We start from the raw sequence: 20150 nt of genomic DNA, 5'->3' as shown, positions 1-20150 counted from the left end.
AAGTATGAAATTTCTTTATATTTGTGTTGTCTTTATTGAAATATGAGCTCTCTTGATCTGTCACAAACAAATTTGTAAATATTGTCCGCAATATGTCCGCAACACAATATGGGTGTGGGTGGGTGAGTTATTGTGACATATGTTTATATGTAACAGGTAATTAAATAATTTGTTTTGAAATAGGTGATCAGTTTATCACTTTGTTTTAATTGTTTATATATTGGAATGCCATCACATTGGATATTTACACTGAATATAGTTTTTGGAAAGCCACGACAAGTCATGGCTCACATTGACGCATGTCGCAGTCAAGGGAGCCGTCTCCTGAATGTAATGAAAAGCACTTGAACATTGGAAATCTCTCAATCAACATGGCCCGACAAGTAACAACATCAACTACTATGACATCATTCTGAATAGGGGGACACTGAATGGGGAACCGACAATCTACATGTTTCCACATTTAAAAAAAAAAACGTTTAAAAAATAAAAAAAATAAAAAAATAAAAAATTCAAATACTGGGAATTATATTTATCGAAGTACCCATATCCTGACGCGCTTTCTGATTGGCTTGTGTGCCGTTTCGACGAGGGGGGAGGGCCTTGTTGTGGGTTCTGGAAACATGCGAGTGGGTACGAATGAAATATAACGGGACACAGGAGTTACCTCCCTTACGCCGAGACGGTCAACCCGCACACCGCTTTGTTTAGCTTGCGACACTGACGACAAGGCTCACCCCACCATGGCGCGAGTGTTAGACTTCGTCTTCTTTCTATATTTCGCCTCACACATCCCAATCACAATACTCATAGATTCACAAGCTATTTTCCCGTCGTCGTTTTTCCCAGATCAGGTAATGTGCTGAATGTATACGCGCGAAGTGTTCTCCCAAAAACATAGTTAGCGTCTCGGGTCAAAGGTGAAAGGTTGGCCATGACTCGATACTGGGAACAGGCCATCAACCGTGAGTAAAACCTCACCTTGTATGCCACTCTTTGGAGGGGCCTGGTACATCCGGGTGAATGGCCATGTTGTTGGTTGTGATAGTGTTCACCATACCTCGATACATTAATCGCGGTTAGTAAGTGGTTGCATTCAAAGGATTCGGCCTACAACACGATACTGACAATGACAGTTGCTGTGTTCTTCGTTTGAAAGTGAAAAGCGAAAACCCCCTAAATCATGTAGGTTGAGTTGAATAGAGTCCATGAACTGTAATTGCGTATCTGGTGGGGTGGGGTGGGGTATTTGTTGGGCTAAATTAGAGATAATATCGGGGTGTGGGTGGGTGCTTAAAGGGAGGTAATCCAGGGAGTTGATTTTACTGCGCTTCAATATATCCACGTGTTATGGGTTTTCAGACGCTTAAGAAATTTTCGTAGATTTCTCTCGAATCACATGAACAACTGTAAGACATCCCTTTCACTTATAAAAGACAACTTTCTCTTCACAAATGCCATCATCTGATTATTTTAGAATGTCTGTGTGCTGCTACACCCCATTATAGCGCGAGTAGTCGCCAGAAACATGACCGTAAACGTATGATGTCTGAAAAGCTATGATCCGAGGATATATTTGCTACACGTGTGTCGTGATGAGTACCCCACTCTGTTGGGTACCTCCTAATCTGAGTGCTGAACTGCATTTGAACCGACATGTATCATATCATATGTCTCCATTATATGAATCTCCGAACCGTGTCTCCAGGTGGTGGCGCTGAAGGAATGGTATTGTCGGGAGTTCCGGGACCCCATGATGATGGAACCTCCACAATGGTTTCTCTCCTTCATCTACTGCGAGATCATCTTCCAGTTCCCGTTCTTCTTCGTCGCGGCCTATGCCTACTTCAAAGGTAGGAGGAACCACTTCATGTTAATGGCCAGCTGTCTGTGTCACATCGTTTCTGCAAGCCAATGTGTTTGTTTGAGTGTTGTTTAACGCCGCACTCAACAATACTCCAGCTATATGACGTCGGTCCGTAAATAAGCCAGTGATTGGCATCATGAGGATCGATCCACGTAGTTGGCATACGATGACATGCATCAACCAAGTCAGCAATCTGACCACCCGATCCCGTTAGACGCCTCTTACCACAAGCTGGGGCACGGGTGGCCCAGTCGTCTAAGGGGCCGCGATTCGCTGTGCAGAGTCGCGTCCCTTGGGCACGCCAGAAACCTATGATTGTGGGTTCGAATCCCGGTTCGCCCCGATTATGTTTCTAGGTTTGTCAGCACCATACCCGTGCTCATGGGTTTCCCCGAAGTGATAAACGTCTGAGACCTGCATCACTCCGGGCTTTCCTCCCAAATGAAGCTGACACGCCGCATATCACTGGAATACTGTTAAAAGCAGCGTTAAAACCCAACTCACTCACTCACTCTTACCACAAGCATAGTTGCCTTTTACGGAAAGCTGAAGACCGGATCTTCACGGGTCGCAAGCCAATGTGTGTGTGAATCTTGTTAGTGGAGTATGTTTGGAATGGAGAAGTCCTACCTTTCAGCAAGCACCTGCTGTACATAGCGGAGTTCAAGAGTGAATGTTTTCCAAGGCAATTTACAGCTTTAGACCCGTGAAGATTCCGGGGTAGAATAGGTCTTCAGCAACCCATGCTTGCCGTAAAAGGTGACTATGCTTGTCGTAAAAGGCGACAAACTGGATCGGGTGGTCAGGCTCGCTGACTTGGTTGATGCATGTCATCGATCTCAATTGCGTGGATCGATGCTAATGATATCAATCACTGGATTGTCTGGTCCAGACTCGATTATTTACAGACCACCGTCATATAGCTGGAATATTGCTGAGTGCGGCGTTAAACAACAAACCAACGAACCAAGCCTGTTTGCAGCTACACAATGGCGGCCAGTGATGTGATAAACTCAGTTTGTCTCATGAAGAGACAAACCAGTGGTCGACAGCATGATCAGCGGCCCTGCTCCTGTTTTTTTGGTTTGTCAATTAGAATTTTTGCTTCCATTACAACGACCATGTACAATTGGTAGAGTAAGAATGTAATCTCGAACCAGTCTGATTAAACAAACGAAAAGGTAATTCATCTGGGACATATGGTCAGTCGTAAACCTTTTCAAATACACTATGATGGCATTCCCAAAGACATAAACAAAAGTATAAACGTTTATACATTTGTGACCCACACTGGTCAGCCTCGTTACCGAGAGTGTCACGAAGTGTCACGCTCTGGGGAGGAGCTTGGTCGACCAGGTGTCTGCCTTGATTATCCTGGCGTCTTACCAACATGTAGCATCATCAGCGTCAGTGGGGGTTTCGTCGCGTATCTGATCTGTACCGTACTGACTCACTCACCAGACCCGTGAAGATCCGGTTTAGAATTGGCCTTCAGCAATCCATGCTTGCCGTAGGAGTGAGTGAGTGAGTGAGTTAAATTTACCATCGCATCGGCATTATTTCAGGCATATAGCAACGAGTTGTTGTAAGAGGCGACTAACGAGATCGGATGGACTTGATGCATGTCATCCCAATTGCGTAGATCGATGCTCATGATGTCAGTCACTGGACTGTCTGGTCCAGAATCGATTATGTACAGACTGCTGTCATATAAATAAACAAACAACAAATTAACAACAAATAAACAAACAAAGAAAGACTCATTCACTCACCATCATGTTACCGCACCACAGACATTGTGGCTACAGGATCTGCATTTTCAGGCCAAATGTCCACATTTGGTTACTCCCAAGTTTCGTCCCGGCACTAGTCTAGCACATAGTCTGACTCTGGTCTGGCACATAGTCTAGCACTGGCCATGGTCTGGCACATAGTCTGGCACTGGTCTGGCACATAGTCTGGCACATAGTCTGACTCTGGTCTGGCACATAGTCTAGCACTGGTCTGGCACATAGTCTGGCACATAGTCTGGCACATAGTCTGGCACTGGTCTGGCACATAGTCTGACTCTGGTCTGGCACATAGTCTGGCACTAGTCTAGCACATAGTCTGACTCTGGTCTGGCACATAGTCTAGCACTGGTCTGGCACATAGTCTGACTCTGGTCTGGCACATAGTCTGCCTCTGGTCTGGCACATAGTCTGGCACTGGTCTGGCACTGGGCTGGCACATAGTCTGGCACATAGTCTGGCACATAGTCTGGCACATAGTCTGACTCTGGTCTGGCACATAGTCTGGCACATAGTCTGGCACATAGTCTGGCACTGGTCTGGCACATAGTCTGGCACATAGTCTGGCACATAGTCTGACTCTGGTCTGGCACTGGGCTGGCACATAGTCTGGCACATAGTCTGGCACTGGTCTGGCACATAGTCTGGCACATAGTCTGGCACATAGTCTGGCACTGGTCTGGCACTGGTCTGGCACATAGTCTGGCACTGGTCTGGCATATAGTCTGGCACTGGTCTGGCACATAGTCTGACTCTGGTCTGGCACATAGTCTGACTCTGGTCTGGCACATAGTCTGCCTCTGGTCTGGCACATAGTCTGGCACTGGTCTGGCACATAGTCTGACTCTGGTCTGGCACATAGTCTGCCTCTGGTCTGGCACATAGTCTGGCACTGGTCTGGCACTAGTCTGGCACTAGTCTGACACATATTCTGGCACTGTTCTGGCACATAGTCTGACTCTGGTCAGGCACATAGTCTGGCACTGGTCTGGCACTAGTCTGGCACTGGTCTGGCGCTGGTCTGGCACTGGTCTGGCACTAGTCTGGCACTAGTCTGGCACTGGTCTGGCACTGGTCTGGCACTGGTCTGGCACATAGTCTGGCACTAGTCTGGCACTGGTCTGGCACATAGTCTGGCACTAGTCTGGCACTGGTCTGGCACATAGTCTGGCACTGGTCTGGCACTGGTCTGGCGCTGGTCTGGCACTGGTCTGGCACATAGTCTGGCACTGGTCTGGCACATAGTCTGGCACTGGTCTAGCACATAGTCTGGCACTGGGCCGGCACATAGTCTGGCACATAGTCTGGCACATAGTCTGGCACTGGTCTGGCACATAGTCTGGCACTAGTCTGGCACTAGTCTGGCACTGGTCTGGCGCATAGTCTGGCACCGGTTTGGCACATAGTCTGGCACATAGTCTGACTCTGGTCTGGCACATAGTCTGGCACTGGTCTGGCACATAGTCTTGCACATAGTCTAGCACATAGTCTGGCACTGGTCTGGCACATAGTCTGGCACTGGTCTGGCACTAGTCTTGCACTGGTCTGGCACTGGTCTGGCACATAGTCTGGCACATAGTCTGGCACATAGTCTTGCACTAGCCTGGCACTAGTCTGGCACCGGTTTGGCACATAGTCTGGCACATAGTCTGACTCTGGTCTGGCACTTAGTCTGGCACATAGTCTGGCACTGGTCTGGCACATAGTCTGGCACTGGTCTGGCACTAGTCTGGCACTGGTCTGGCACTAGTCTGGCACTGGGCCGGCACATAGTCTGGCACATAGTCTGGCACTAGTCTGGCACTAGTCTGGCACTAGTCTGGCACTGGTCTGGCGCATAGTCTGGCACCGGTTTGGCACATAGTCTGGCACATAGTCTGACTCTGGTCTGGCTCATAGTCTGGCACATAGTCTGGCACTAGTCTGGCACTGGTCTGGCACTGGTCTAGCACATAGTCTGGCACTGGTCTGGCACTAGTCTGGCACTGGTCTGGCACTGGTCTAGCACATAGTCTGGCACTGGTCTGGCACATAGTCTGGCACTGGTCTAGCACATAGTCTGACTCTGGTCTGGCACTGGTCTGGCACATAGTCTGACTTTAGTCTGGCACATAGTCTGGCACTAGTCTGGCCCATAGTCTGACTCTGGTCTGGCACATAGTCTGGCACTGGTCTGGCATATAGTCTGGCACTGGGCTGGCACATAGTCTGACTTTGGTCTGGCACTGGTCTGGCACATAGTCTGGCACTGGGCTGGCACATGGTCTGGCACATAGTCTGGCACTGGTCTGGCCCATAGTCTGGCACTAGTCTGGCACATAGTCTGGCACTGGTCTGGCACATAGTCTGGCACATAGTCTGGCACTGGTCTGGCACATAGTCTTGCACATAGTCTAGCACATAGTCTGACACTGGTCTGGCACATAGTCTGGCACTGGTCTGGCACATAGTCTGGCACTGGTCTGGCACATAGTCTGGCACTAGTCTGGCACATAGTCTGGCACTAGTCTGGCACATAGTCGGGCACTAGTCGGGCACATAGTCTGGCACATAGTCTGGCACTAGTCTGGCACATAGTCTGGCACTGGTCTGGCACATAGTCTGGCACATAGTCTGGCACTGGTCTGGCACATATTCTGGCACTGGTCTGGCACATATTCTGGCACATAGTCTGACTCTGGCCTGGCACATAGTCTGGCACTGGTCTGACTCTAGTCTGGCACATAGTCTGGCACTGGTCTGGCACATAGTCTGGCACATAGTCTGACTCTGGTCTGGCACTAGTCTGGCACATAGTCTGACTCTGGTCTGGCACATAGTCTGGCACTGGGCTGGCACATAGTCTGACTCTGGTCTGGCACATAGTCTGGCACTAGTCTGGCACTGGTCTGGCACTGGTCTGGCACATAGTCTGGCACCGGTTTGGCACATAGTCTGGCACATAGTCTGACTCTGGTCTGGCACATAGTCTGGCAATGGTCTGGCACATAGTCTGGCACATAGTCTGGCACTGGTCTGGCACTGGTCTGGCACTGGTCTGGCACTGGTCTGGCACATAGTCTGGCACATAGTCTGGCACATAGTCTGGCACTAGCCTGGCACCAGTCTGGCACCGGTTTGGCACATAGTCTGGCACATAGTCTGACTCTGGTCTGGCACATAGTCTGGCACATAGTCTGGCACTGGTCTGGCACATAGTCTGGCACTGGTCTGGCACTAGTCTGGCACTGGTCTGGCACATAGTCTGGCACTGGTCTGGCACATAGTCTGGCACTGGTCTAGCACATAGTCTGACTCTGGTCTGGCACTGGTCTGGCACATAGTCTGACTTTAGTCTGGCACATAGTCTGGCACTAGTCTGGCCCATAGTCTGACTCTGGTCTGCCACATAGTCTGGCACTGGTCTGGCATATAGTCTAGCACATATTCTGGCACTGTTCTGGCACTGGTCTGGCACATATTCTGGCACATAGTCTGACTCTGGCCTGGCACATAGTCTGGCACTGGTCTGGCACTAGTCTGGCACTAGTCTGACACATATTCTGGCACTGTTCTGGCACATAGTCTGACTCTGGTCAGGCACATAGTCTGGCACTGGTCTGGCACTAGTCTGGCACTGGTCTGGCGCTGGTCTGGCACTGGTCTGGCACTGGTCTGCCACTGGTCTGGCACTGGCCTGGCACATAGTCTGGCACATAGTCTGGCACTGCTCTAGCACATAGTCTGGCACTGGGCCGGCACATAGTCTGGAACTGGTCTGGCACATAGTCTGGCACTGGTCTGGCACATAGTCTGGCACTAGTCTGGCACTAGTCTGGCACTGGTCTGGCACATAGTCTGGCACCGGTTTGGCACATAGTCTGGCACATAGTCTGACTCTGGTCTGGCACATAGTCTGGCACATAGTCTGGCACTGGTCTGGCACATAGTCTGGCACTTGTCTGGCACTAGTCTTGCACTGGTCTGGCACTGGTCTGGCACATAGTCTGGCACATAGTCTGGCACATAGTCTGGCACTAGCCTGGCACTAGTCTGGCACCGGTTTGGCACATAGTCTGGCACATAGTCTGACTCTGGTCTGGCACATAGTCTGGCACATAGTCTGGCACTGGTCTGGCACATAGTCTGGCACTGGTCTGGCACTAGTCTGGCACTGGTCTGGCACTGGTCTAGCACATAGTCTGGCACTGGTCTGGCACATAGTCTGACTTTAGTCTGGCACATAGTCTGGCACTAGTCTGGCCCATAGTCTGACTCTGGTCTGGCACATAGTCTGGCACTGGTCTGGCATATAGTCTGGCACTGGGCTGGCACATAGTCTGACTTTGGTCTGGCACTGGTCTGGCACATAGTCTGGCACTGGGCTGGCACATGGTCTGGCACATAATGTGGCACTGGTCTGGCCCATAGTCTGGCACTAGTCTGGCACATAGTCTGGCACATAGTCTGGCACTGGTCTGGCACATAGTCTGGCACATAGTCTGACACTGGTCTGGCACTGGTCTGGCACATAGTCTGGCACTGGGCTGGCACATGGTCTGGCACATAGTCTGGCACTAGTCTGGCACATAGTCTGGCACTGGTCTGGCACATAGTCTGGCACTAGTCTGGCACATAGTCTGGCACTGGTCTGGCACATAGTCTGGCACATAGGCTGGCACATAGTCTGGCACTGGTCTTGCACATAGTCTGGCACTGGGCTGGCACATAGTCTGGCACATAGTCTGACACTGGTCTGGCACATAGTCTGGCACTGGTCTGACACTAGTCTGGCACATAGTCTGGCACATAGGCTGACTCTGGTCTGGCACATAGTCTGGCACTGGTCTGGCACATAGTCTGGCACTGGGCTGGCACATAGTCTGGCACTGGGCTGGCACATAGTCTGGCACTGGTCTGGCACATAGTCTGGCACTGGTCTGGCACATAGTCTGGCACTAGTCTGGCACTGGTCTGGCACATAGTCTGACACTAGTCTGGCACATAATCTAGCACTGGTCTGGCATTGGTCTGGCACATAGTCTGGCACATAGTCTGGCACATAGTCTGGCACTGGTCTGGCACTGGGCTGGCACATAGTCTGGCACTGGGCTGGCACTGGTCTGTCACATAGGCTGGCACATAGGCTGGCACATAGTCTGGCACATAGTCTAGCACTGGGCTGGCACTGGTCTGGCACATAGTCTGGCATATAGGCTGGCACATAGTCTGGCACATAGTCTGGCACATAGTCTGACACTAGTCTGGCACATAGTCTGGCACATAGTCTGGCACATAGTCTGGCACTGGTCTGGCACTAGTCTGGCACATAGTCTGGCACTGTTCTGGCACATAGTCTGACTCTGGTCAGGCACATAGTCTGGCACATAGTCTGGCACATAGTCTGGCACTGGTCTGGCACTAGTCTGGCACATAGTCTGGCACTGTTCTGGCACATAGTCTGACTCTGGTCTGGCTCATAGTCTGGCACATAGTCTGGCACTAGTCTGGCACTGGTCTGGCACTGGTCTAGCACATAGTCTGGCACTGGTCTGGCACATAGTCTGGCACTGGTCTAGCACATAGTCTGACTCTGGTCTGGCACTGGTCTGGCACATAGTCTGACTTTAGTCTGGCACATAGTCTGGCACTAGTCTGGCCCATAGTCTGACTCTGGTCTGGCACATAGTCTGGCACTGGTCTGGCATATAGTCTGGCACTGGGCTGGCACATAGTCAGACTTTGGTCTGGCACTGGTCTGGCACATAGTCTGGCACTGGGCTGGCACATGGTCTGGCACATAGTCTGGCACTGGTCTGGCCCATAGTCTGGCACTAGTCTGGCACATAGTCTGGCACTGGTCTGGCACATAGTCTGGCACATAGTCTGGCACTGGTCTGGCACATAGTCTTGCACATAGTCTAGCACATAGTCTGACACTGGTCTGGCACATAGTCTGGCACTGGTCTGGCACATAGTCTGGCACTGGTCTGGCACATAGTCTGGCACTAGTCTGGCACATAGTCTGGCACTAGTCTGGCACATAGTCGGGCACTAGTCGGGCACATAGTCTGGCACATAGTCTGGCACATAGTCTGGCACTGGTCTGGCACATAGTCTGGCACATAGTCTGGCACTGGTCTGGCACATATTCTGGCACTGGTCTGGCACATATTCTGGCACATAGTCTGACTCTGGCCTGGCACATAGTCTGGCACTGGTCTGACTCTAGTCTGGCACATAGTCTGGCACTGGTCTGGCACATAGTCTGGCACATAGTCTGACTCTGGTCTGGCACTAGTCTGGCACATAGTCTGACTCTGGTCTGGCACATAGTCTGGCACTGGGCTGGCACATAGTCTGACTCTGGTCTGGCACATAGTCTGGCACTAGTCTGGCACTGGTCTGGCACTGGTCTGGCACATAGTCTGGCACCGGTTTGGCACATAGTCTGGCACATAGTCTGACTCTGGTCTGGCACATAGTCTGGCAATGGTCTGGCACATAGTCTGGCACATAGTCTGGCACTGGTCTGGCACTGGTCTGGCACTGGTCTGGCACTGGTCTGGCACATAGTCTGGCACATAGTCTGGCACATAGTCTGGCACTAGCCTGGCACCAGTCTGGCACCGGTTTGGCACATAGTCTGGCACATAGTCTGACTCTGGTCTGGCACATAGTCTGGCACATAGTCTGGCACTGGTCTGGCACATAGTCTGGCACTGGTCTGGCACTAGTCTGGCACTGGTCTGGCACATAGTCTGGCACTGGTCTGGCACATAGTCTGGCACTGGTCTAGCACATAGTCTGACTCTGGTCTGGCACTGGTCTGGCACATAGTCTGACTTTAGTCTGGCACATAGTCTGGCACTAGTCTGGCCCATAGTCTGACTCTGGTCTGCCACATAGTCTGGCACTGGTCTGGCATATAGTCTAGCACATATTCTGGCACTGTTCTGGCACTGGTCTGGCACATATTCTGGCACATAGTCTGACTCTGGCCTGGCACATAGTCTGGCACTGGTCTGGCACTAGTCTGGCACTAGTCTGACACATATTCTGGCACTGTTCTGGCACATAGTCTGACTCTGGTCAGGCACATAGTCTGGCACTGGTCTGGCACTAGTCTGGCACTGGTCTGGCGCTGGTCTGGCACTGGTCTGGCACTGGTCTGCCACTGGTCTGGCACTGGCCTGGCACATAGTCTGGCACATAGTCTGGCACTGCTCTAGCACATAGTCTGGCACTGGGCCGGCACATAGTCTGGAACTGGTCTGGCACATAGTCTGGCACTGGTCTGGCACATAGTCTGGCACTAGTCTGGCACTAGTCTGGCACTGGTCTGGAACATAGTCTGGCACCGGTTTGGCACATAGTCTGGCACATAGTCTGACTCTGGTCTGGCACATAGTCTGGCACATAGTCTGGCACTGGTCTGGCACATAGTCTGGCACTTGTCTGGCACTAGTCTTGCACTGGTCTGGCACTGGTCTGGCACATAGTCTGGCACATAGTCTGGCACATAGTCTGGCACTAGCCTGGCACTAGTCTGGCACCGGTTTGGCACATAGTCTGGCACATAGTCTGACTCTGGTCTGGCACATAGTCTGGCACATAGTCTGGCACTGGTCTGGCACATAGTCTGGCACTGGTCTGGCACTAGTCTGGCACTGGTCTGGCACTGGTCTAGCACATAGTCTGGCACTGGTCTGGCACATAGTCTGACTTTAGTCTGGCACATAGTCTGGCACTAGTCTGGCCCATAGTCTGACTCTGGTCTGGCACATAGTCTGGCACTGGTCTGGCATATAGTCTGGCACTGGGCTGGCACATAGTCTGACTTTGGTCTGGCACTGGTCTGGCACATAGTCTGGCACTGGGCTGGCACATGGTCTGGCACATAATGTGGCACTGGTCTGGCCCATAGTCTGGCACTAGTCTGGCACATAGTCTGGCACTGGTCTGGCACATAGTCTGGCACATAGTCTGACACTGGTCTGGCACTGGTCTGGCACATAGTCTGGCACTGGGCTGGCACATGGTCTGGCACATAGTCTGGCACTGGTCTGGCCCATAGTCTGGCACTAGTCTGGCACATAGTCTGGCACTGGTCTGGCACATAGTCTGGCACATAGGCTGGCACATAGTCTGGCACTGGTCTTGCACATAGTCTGGCACTGGGCTGGCACATAGTCTGGCACATAGTCTGACACTGGTCTGGCACATAGTCTGGCACTGGTCTGACACTAGTCTGGCACATAGTCTGGCACATAGGCTGACTCTGGTCTGGCACATAGTCTGGCACTGGTCTGGCACATAGTCTGGCACTGGGCTGGCACATAGTCTGGCACTGGGCTGGCACATAGTCTGGCACTGGTCTGGCACATAGTCTGGCACTGGTCTGGCACATAGTCTGGCACTAGTCTGGCACTGGTCTGGCACATAGTCTGACACTAGTCTGGCACATAATCTAGCACTGGTCTGGCACATAGTCTGGCATTGGTCTGGCACATAGTCTGGCACATAGTCTGGCACATAGTCTGGCACTGGTCTGGCACTGGGCTGGCACATAGTCTGGCACTGGGCTGGCACTGGTCTGTCACATAGGCTGGCACATAGGCTGGCACATAGTCTGGCACATAGTCTAGCACTGGGCTGGCACTGGTCTGGCACATAGTCTGGCATATAGGCTGGCACATAGTCTGGCACATAGTCTGGCACATAGTCTGACACTAGTCTGGCACATAGTCTGGCACATAGTCTGGCACATAGTCTGGCACTGGTCTGGCACTAGTCTGGCACATAGTCTGGCACTGTTCTGGCACATAGTCTGACTCTGGTCAGGCACATAGTCTGGCACATAGTCTGGCACATAGTCTGGCACTGGTCTGGCACATAGTCTGGCACTGGTGTGGCACATGGTCTAGCACATAGTCTGGCACTGGGCCGGCACATAGTCTGGAACTGGTCTGGCACATAGTCTGGCACTGGTCTGGCACATAGTCTGGCACTAGTCTGGCACTGGTCTGGCACTGGTCTGGCACTGGTCTGGCACATAGTCTGGCACCGGTTTGGCACATAGTCTGACTCTGGTCTTGCACATAGTCTGGCACTGGTCTGGCACATAGTCTGGCACTGGCCTGGCACATAGTCTGGCACTGGTCTGGCACATATTCTGGCACTGTTCTGGCACATAGTCTGACTCTGGCCTGGCACATAGTCTGGCACATAGTCTGACACATATTCTGGCACTGTTCTGGCACATAGTCTGACTCTGGTCTGGCACATAGTCTGGCACATAGTCTGACTCTGGCCTGGCACATAGTCTGGCACATAGTCTGACACATATTCTGGCACTGGTCTGGCACATAGTCTGGCACATAGTCTGGCACATAGCCTTGCACTAGTCTGGCACCGGTTTGGCACATAGTCTGGCACATAGTCTGACTCTGGTCTGGCACATAGTCTGGCACATAGTCTGGCACTGGTCTGGCACATAGTCTGGCACTGGTCTGGCACTAGTCTGGCACTGGTCTGGCACTGGTCTGGCACATAGTCTGGCACTGGTCTGGCACATAGTCTGGCACATAGTCTGGCACTGGTCTAGCACATAGTCTGACTCTGGTCTGGCACTGGTCTGGCACATAGTCTGACTTTAGTCTGGCACATAGTCTGGCACTAGTCTGGCCCATAGTCTGACTCTGGTCTGGCACATAGTCTGGCACTGGTCTGGCATATAGTCTGGCACTGGGCTGGCACATAGTCTGACTTTGGTCTGGCACTGGTCTGGCACATAGTCTGGCACTGGGCTGGCACATGGTCTGGCACATAGTCTGGCACTGGTCTGGCCCATAGTCTGGCACTAGTCTGGCACATAGTCTGGCACTGGTCTGGCACATAGTCTGGCACATAGTCTGGCACATAGGCTGGCACATAGTCTGGCACTGGTCTTGCACATAGTCTGGCACTGGGCTGGCACATAGTCTGGCACATAGTCTGGCACTGGTCTGGCACATGGTCTGGCACTGGTCTGACACTAGTCTGGCGCATAGTCTGGCACATAGTCTGGCACATAGTCTGGCACTGGTCTGGCACATAGTCTGGCACTGGTCTGGCACATAGTCTGGCACTGGTCTGGCACATAGTCTGGCACTGGTCTGGCACATGGTCTAGCACATAGTCTGGCACTGGGCCGGCACATAGTCTGGAACTGGTCTGGCACATAGTCTGGCACTGGTCTGGCACATAGTCTGGCACTAGTCTGGCACTAGTCTGGCACTGGTCTGGCACTGGTCTGGCACATAGTCTGGCACCGGTTTGGCACATAGTCTGACTCTGGTCTGGCACATAGTCTGGCACTGGTCTGGCACATAGTCTGGCACTGGTCTGGCACATAGTCTGGCACTGGTCTGGCACTAGTCTGGCACTGGTCTGGCACTGGTCTGGCACATAGTCTGGCACATAGTCTGGCACATAGCCTTGCACTAGTCTGGCACCGGTTTGGCACATAGTCTGGCACATAGTCTGACTCTGGTCTGGCACATAGTCTGGCACATAGTCTGGCACTGGTCTGGCACATAGTCTGGCACTGGTCTGGCACTAGTCTGGCACTGGTCTGGCACTGGTCTGGCACATAGTCTGGCACTGGTCTGGCACATAGTCTGGCACATAGTCTGGCACTGGTCTAGCACATAGTCTGACTCTGGTCTGGCACTGGTCTGGCACATAGTCTGACTTTAGTCTGGCACATAGTCTGGCACTAGTCTGGCCCATAGTCTGACTCTGGTCTGGCACATAGTCTGGCACTGGTCTGGCATATAGTCTGGCACTGGGCTGGCACATAGTCTGACTTTGGTCTGGCACTGGTCTGGCACATAGTCTGGCACTGGGCTGGCACATGGTCTGGCACATAGTCTGGCACTGGTCTGGCCCATAGTCTGGCACTAGTCTGGCACATAGTCTGGCACTGGTCTGGCACATAGTCTGGCACATAGTCTGGCACATAGGCTGGCACATAGTCTGGCACTGGTCTTGCACATAGTCTGGCACTGGGCTGGCACATAGGCTGGCACATAGTCTGGCACTGGTCTGGCACATGGTCTGGCACTGGTCTGACACTAGTCTGGCGCATAGTCTGGCACATAGGCTGACTCTGGTCTGGCACATAGTCTGGCACTGGTCTGGCACATAGTCTGGCACTGGGCTGGCACATAGTCTGGCACTGGGCTGGCACATAGTCTGGCACTGGTCTGGCACATAGTCTGGCACTGGTCTGGCACATAGTCTGGCACTAGTCTTGCACTGGTCTGGCACATAGTCTGGCACTAGTCTGGCACTAGTCGGGCACATAGTCTGGCACATAGTCTGGCACTGGCCTGGCACATAGTCTGGCACATATTCTGGCACTGTTCTGGCACATAGTCTGACTCTGGCCTGGCACATAGTCTGGCACATAGTCTGACACATATTCTGGCACTGTTCTGGCACATAGTCTGACTCTGGTCTGGCACATAGTCTGGCACATAGTCTGACTCTGGCCTGGCACATAGTCTGGCACATAGTCTGACACATATTCTGGCACTGTTCTCGCACATAGTCTGACTCTGGTCTGGCACATAGTCTGGCACATAGTCTGGCACATAGTCTGGCACTGGTCTGGCACTGGTCTGGCACTGGTCTGGCACATAGTCTGGCACTGGTCTGGCACTGGTCTGGCACATAGTCTGACTTTAGTCTGGCACATAGTCTGGCACTAGTCAGGCCCATAGTCTGACTCTGGTCTGGCACATAGTCTGGCACTGGCCTGGCATATAGTCTGGCACTGGGCTGGCACATAGTCTGACTTTGGTCTGGCACTGGGCTGGCACATGGTCTGGCACATATTCTGGCACTGTTCTGGCACATAGTCTGACTCTGGCCTGGCACATAGTCTGGCACATAGTCTGACACATATTCTGGCACTGTTCTGGCACATAGTCTGACTCTAGTCTGGCACATAGTCTGGCACATAGTCTGACTCTGGTCTGGCACATAGTCTGGCACATAGTCTGACTCTGGTCTGGCACATAGTCTGGCACTGGTCTGGCACATAGTCTGACACTAGTCTGGCACATAATCTAGCACTGGTCTGGCACATAGTCTGGCATTGGTCTGGCACATAGTCTGGCACATAGTCTGGCACATAGTCTGGCACTGGTCTGGCACTGGTCTGGCACATAGTCTGGCACTGGGCTGGCACTGGTCTGTCACATAGGCTGGCACATAGGCTGGCACATAGTCTGGCACATAGTCTGGCACTGGGCTGGCACTGGTCTGGCACATAGTCTGGCACATAATCTGGCACATAGTCTGGCACATAGTCTGACACTAGTCTGGCACATAGTCTGGCACTGGTCTGGCACATAGTCTGGCACTGGTCTGGCACTGGTCTGGCACATAGTCTGGCACTGGTCTGGCACATAGTCTGGCACATAGTCTGGCACATAGTCTGGCACTGGTCTGGCACATAGTCTGGCACATAGTCTGACACTGGTCTGGCACATAGTCTGGCACATAGTCTGGCACTAGTCTGGCACATAGTCTGGCTCTAATCTGGTTCCGGGCTGGCAAAAGTCAGACATTGATTGAAAACTAGTCTGGCTCTATAATAATTCTGGCAATAAGTCCTTAGTTTCGACTGCTCTGGGTGCAGTTGCACAAAATAAACTTAGCGCTAAGGTAATTCTTACTCCCATACATTAACATAGAATTACGACAGTAGTAGCGAAAACGTTGTTTTGAACAACGGCGCCCTGGGTTTGATGTTAATTGTTTTGATGATTTGTATTGAAATCAATATCTATGTTTATCTTTACAGGAGCTGCTAAATGCAAGTGGCTACGTCTTCCCGCCGCCGTCTATGGAGCCCACGTCGCCACCACCGTCATCGCTATTGTGTATCACGTGTTCACCTACGACTTCTCCACTTCAAAGCATCCGGGTCCTCGAGATCTAAAGGAGAGAAGCACGTTGTTCGCCATCTACTCGCCATACCTCTTTGTTCCCCTGTTGTTGGTGCTGGACACCACGTTCAGCGCCGCCTATCGGTCGGGTCCGTCTGGCTACAACACCTCTAACAAGAAAAGAAGATGAACCTTTTAGATTCACACGTTTCTTACATCAGGGATTTATTTAAAATGGACCTGACCACAATGCCACGTTATGCTTTAATAGGCTGGATAAATTAAATATTAATTTATATTTTTCTTATATCAGGGCAGAGACCGTATGGTCTGCTATCAGGGATCTATTTAAACGGACCTGACCATAAGGCCACTTTATGCCTTGATGATCTAGATAAGTTGAAATACTAAACGTTTTGTAGAACACCAAGACCAAAGTTATGATTTAACAAAATAATGATGATTTTGTTATATATTGTTCAACTTCCCACACAATTCTCACAAAGAAGTATATAAATTGAAAATTCAATCCAAAGTATGGCCGAACTTGCACCAGGGAGATAGTTTTGTAATTATTGTTTGTATGTGCGCAGTGTTATCATCATCAGCATCACCAGTGTCATCGTCATCGTCATCGCTTTCTTCATCAACGTTTTCATTACTTCATCGTTACTAACAATACGCAAGCTCAGAGCTCGGCAGCGGCTTGCATGGCAACATGGCGGAGGTATAGACCGGCAACTACAACATGGCGGATATATAGACCGGCAACTACAACATGGCGGATATATAGACCGGCAACTACCACATGGTGGATATATAGACCGGCAACTACAACATGGCGGATATATAGACTGGCAACTACAACATGGCGGATATATAGACCGGCAACTACCACATGGCGGATATATAGACCGGCAACTACAACATGGCGGATATATAGACCGGCAACTACAACATGGCGGATATATAGACTGGCAACTACAACATGGCGGATATATAGACCGGCAACTACAACATGGCGGATATATAGACCGGCAACTACAACATGGCGGATATATAGACCGGCAACTACTACATGGCGGATATATAGACCGGCAACTACAACATGGCGGATATATAGACCGGCAACTACCACATGGCGGATATATAGACCGGCAACTACAACATGGCGGATATATAGACCGGCAACTACAACATGGCGGATATATAGACCGGCAACTACAACATGGCGGATATATAGACCGGCAACTACCACATGGCGGATATATAGACCGGCAACTACAACATGGCGGATATATAGACCGGCAACTACAACATGGCGGATATATAGACCGGCAACTACCACATGGCGGATATATAGACCGGCAACTACCACATGGCGGATATATAGACCGGCAACTACAACATGGCGGATATATAGACCGGCAACTACAACATGGCGGATATATAGACCGGCAACTACAACATGGCGGATATATAGACCGGCAACTACCACATGGCGGATATATAGACCGTTTGTAGGTGAGCACCCACCATCACTGCTGCTGTCATGTTCGGTTGCCAATGATTTGCAGGTATCGAATCTATATTCGAAACTTCAAAAAAATAAACACACTCTGTATAACTGATTCGAAATGTAAATGTATGTAGAAGGTGAACGTGTGTCGAACTCGGTTTCCTGAAATGACATGAATGTTAAAAACAATCAATTACATAGATATCATCACAGCACATCGTCCAACAAAATAAACAGCACACTCTGAACGTCTCGATAATAAATTCTTTGACAAACCTATTGCCCAATACTTGTAGCAGTGAAGTAGCTATTGGAGAAACGTTTGCGCGTCAAGGCAAAGAACCAGTCCACGTTCTTCCCCATGGCAACCATGTGTGACGTGGTCCTCCCCGCTGTCGTATGGCTTGAATGTGGATACAGATAGTGCCAAGATAGCCGTGGAGATTTATGTTTGGATTTCAAGGCATTAAATACAATCGATATAAATTCAGACAGGCATTTCAATTCTATTAACTTAGTAGTTGTGATCAAACGTTGAAATGAATGTACATTAGACCATACAAGATATTTCACAGGTGTAAGCGACAATCATTTATCAACAAAGGCTTCACAACATAATATATAATGGAGCTCGTCAGTACAGTTGGAGAATTGCAAAGTGTACATAAGCCTTGATCTTTATGGAATTATTCCATCGGCTCGTCTCAACGGGTAGGTTGTGATTTGGTGTTCCAAATATTAAAAGCGGAATAGCTATAGATTTGGGTAATAGAAGATAGTTTTCAAACGATGGTATTTCCATCTCCATGTCCGGAGTGAGTGAGTGAGTTTGATTTTACGCCGCTTTTTAGCAGTATTCCATCAATATCACGGCGGGTGACACCAGAAATGGGCTTCACACATTGTACCCATGAATCGAACCCGGGTTTTCGGCGTGACGAGCGAACGCTTTAACCACTAGGCTACCCGACCGCCCCTCCCCATGTCTGGAAGAATTGATGTTAGTTCTCTGTCGGTTGAGACAAGCCAGTTTGTATTTAAGTCACCAGGTGTTTTACTTCGCCGAGTCCACACGAGTTCAGTAAACTTTCTACAGGGTTAGACCAGTTACACCGATAAGTGCTAATAATGGCGTCGATGTTAATATAGTCACTATCTAGTTTGGTTATTTTAACTTGTTCAGTATTCGGTACAGTTTTAATCCAGCAACCTAGAGCTCTCTTGACTACTTGGATACTTAGAAGTGCTCTTACTCGTTCGCCATGTACCACTGAAGTAGGTCTCTGTCATGGGTATCAAATCATAACATTAAATGCTTTCAAAATACAGTCAAGTGGAAGGTTAATATCTCGTGATTTTCTCAGAAGATCCTTTATGGGCGACTTTACATCAAATATATTTTTATTTTATTTTTATGGAATTTTATGCCTAATATCTATAGTAGTGAACGATTTCCAGCTGAGTGTTCCCGTGGTGAAATTGTATTTTGTTTGTTTACGGCTTTCCTCTGCCAAAGATAATAATCTCAGATTTAGACATGTGGAAATATCGCTTCCACATTTCGCAATAACTGTACATCGAGTATAAATGCACCGAAATTCTTTCCTCTATGTCTGTTTAATGTATACCAAAACATTCGGCGTATCTCCTCTATAATCATTAGCCTCCCAACCCCCAGCGCTATCTACAAATGTCAATTCACACCTTGCCGGATTTTACGTATGTATATGTTGTTGGTTTGTTGTTTAACGCCGCACTCAGCAATAATCCAGCTGTATGACGGCGGTCTGTTAGTAATCTAGTCTGGACCAGACAATTCTAGTGATTGACTACATTAGCATCGATCCATGGAATTGGGATCGATGACATGCAGTAGCTAAGTCAAACAAACAGAATGGTTGCCCATGAGTATCAGAGGGCACAACACCACTTGCTGCTGAGGATTAGAACAACTGAACGTACTTATGCCCCAAGCTTCAAAGGTGTCGTTAGACGACCGAAGAAGGAGGCTGATGCATAAGCATGCTTCAAACTGGGTCAGCACAACGTCACGT

General features: G+C 50.4%; 2 protein-coding genes across 2 annotated transcripts; both read left to right on the top strand.

Moving 5' to 3' along the window:
* The first annotated feature begins 279 nt into the window (after positions 1-279).
* LOC124115952 (sigma intracellular receptor 2-like) lies at positions 280-18083 on the top strand. Its single transcript, XM_046477132.2, has 3 exons — positions 280-854; positions 1709-1853; positions 16493-18083. The coding sequence occupies exons 1-3, from the start codon at positions 744-746 to the stop codon at positions 16765-16767; spliced, it is 531 nt and encodes a 176-aa protein (XP_046333088.2). The 5' UTR covers positions 280-743; the 3' UTR covers positions 16768-18083.
* LOC125374377 lies at positions 17037-18372 on the top strand. The gene is made up of 3 exons (XM_048385226.1): positions 17037-17054; positions 17142-18056; positions 18087-18372. The coding sequence occupies exons 1-3, from the start codon at positions 17037-17039 to the stop codon at positions 18099-18101; spliced, it is 948 nt and encodes a 315-aa protein (XP_048241183.1). The 3' UTR covers positions 18102-18372.
* Positions 18373-20150: the final 1778 nt, after the last annotated feature.

Source organism: Haliotis rufescens, unplaced genomic scaffold (assembly GCF_023055435.1).
Source record: "Haliotis rufescens isolate VD_foot unplaced genomic scaffold, xgHalRufe1.0.p SCAF_56, whole genome shotgun sequence".
Lineage (NCBI taxonomy): Eukaryota > Metazoa > Mollusca > Gastropoda > Lepetellida > Haliotidae > Haliotis > Haliotis rufescens.
The sequence above is the reverse complement of the archived record's forward strand: the minus strand, read 5'-3'. Positions and strand labels throughout refer to the sequence as shown.

What these genes read in the sequence shown, in the direction of transcription:
- LOC124115952 (XM_046477132.2), top strand. Translation starts at nt 744, where the DNA reads ATGGCGCGAGTGTTAGACTTCGTCTTCTTTCTATATTTCGCCTCACAC. An exon ending in CGTCGTTTTTCCCAGATCAG is followed by an intron (nt 855 to 1,708) that starts GTAATGTGCTGA and finishes CCGTGTCTCCAG; the next exon opens with GTGGTGGCGCTGAAGGAATG. An exon ending in GGCCTATGCCTACTTCAAAG is followed by an intron (nt 1,854 to 16,492) that starts GTAGGAGGAACC and finishes TTATCTTTACAG; the next exon opens with GAGCTGCTAAATGCAAGTGG.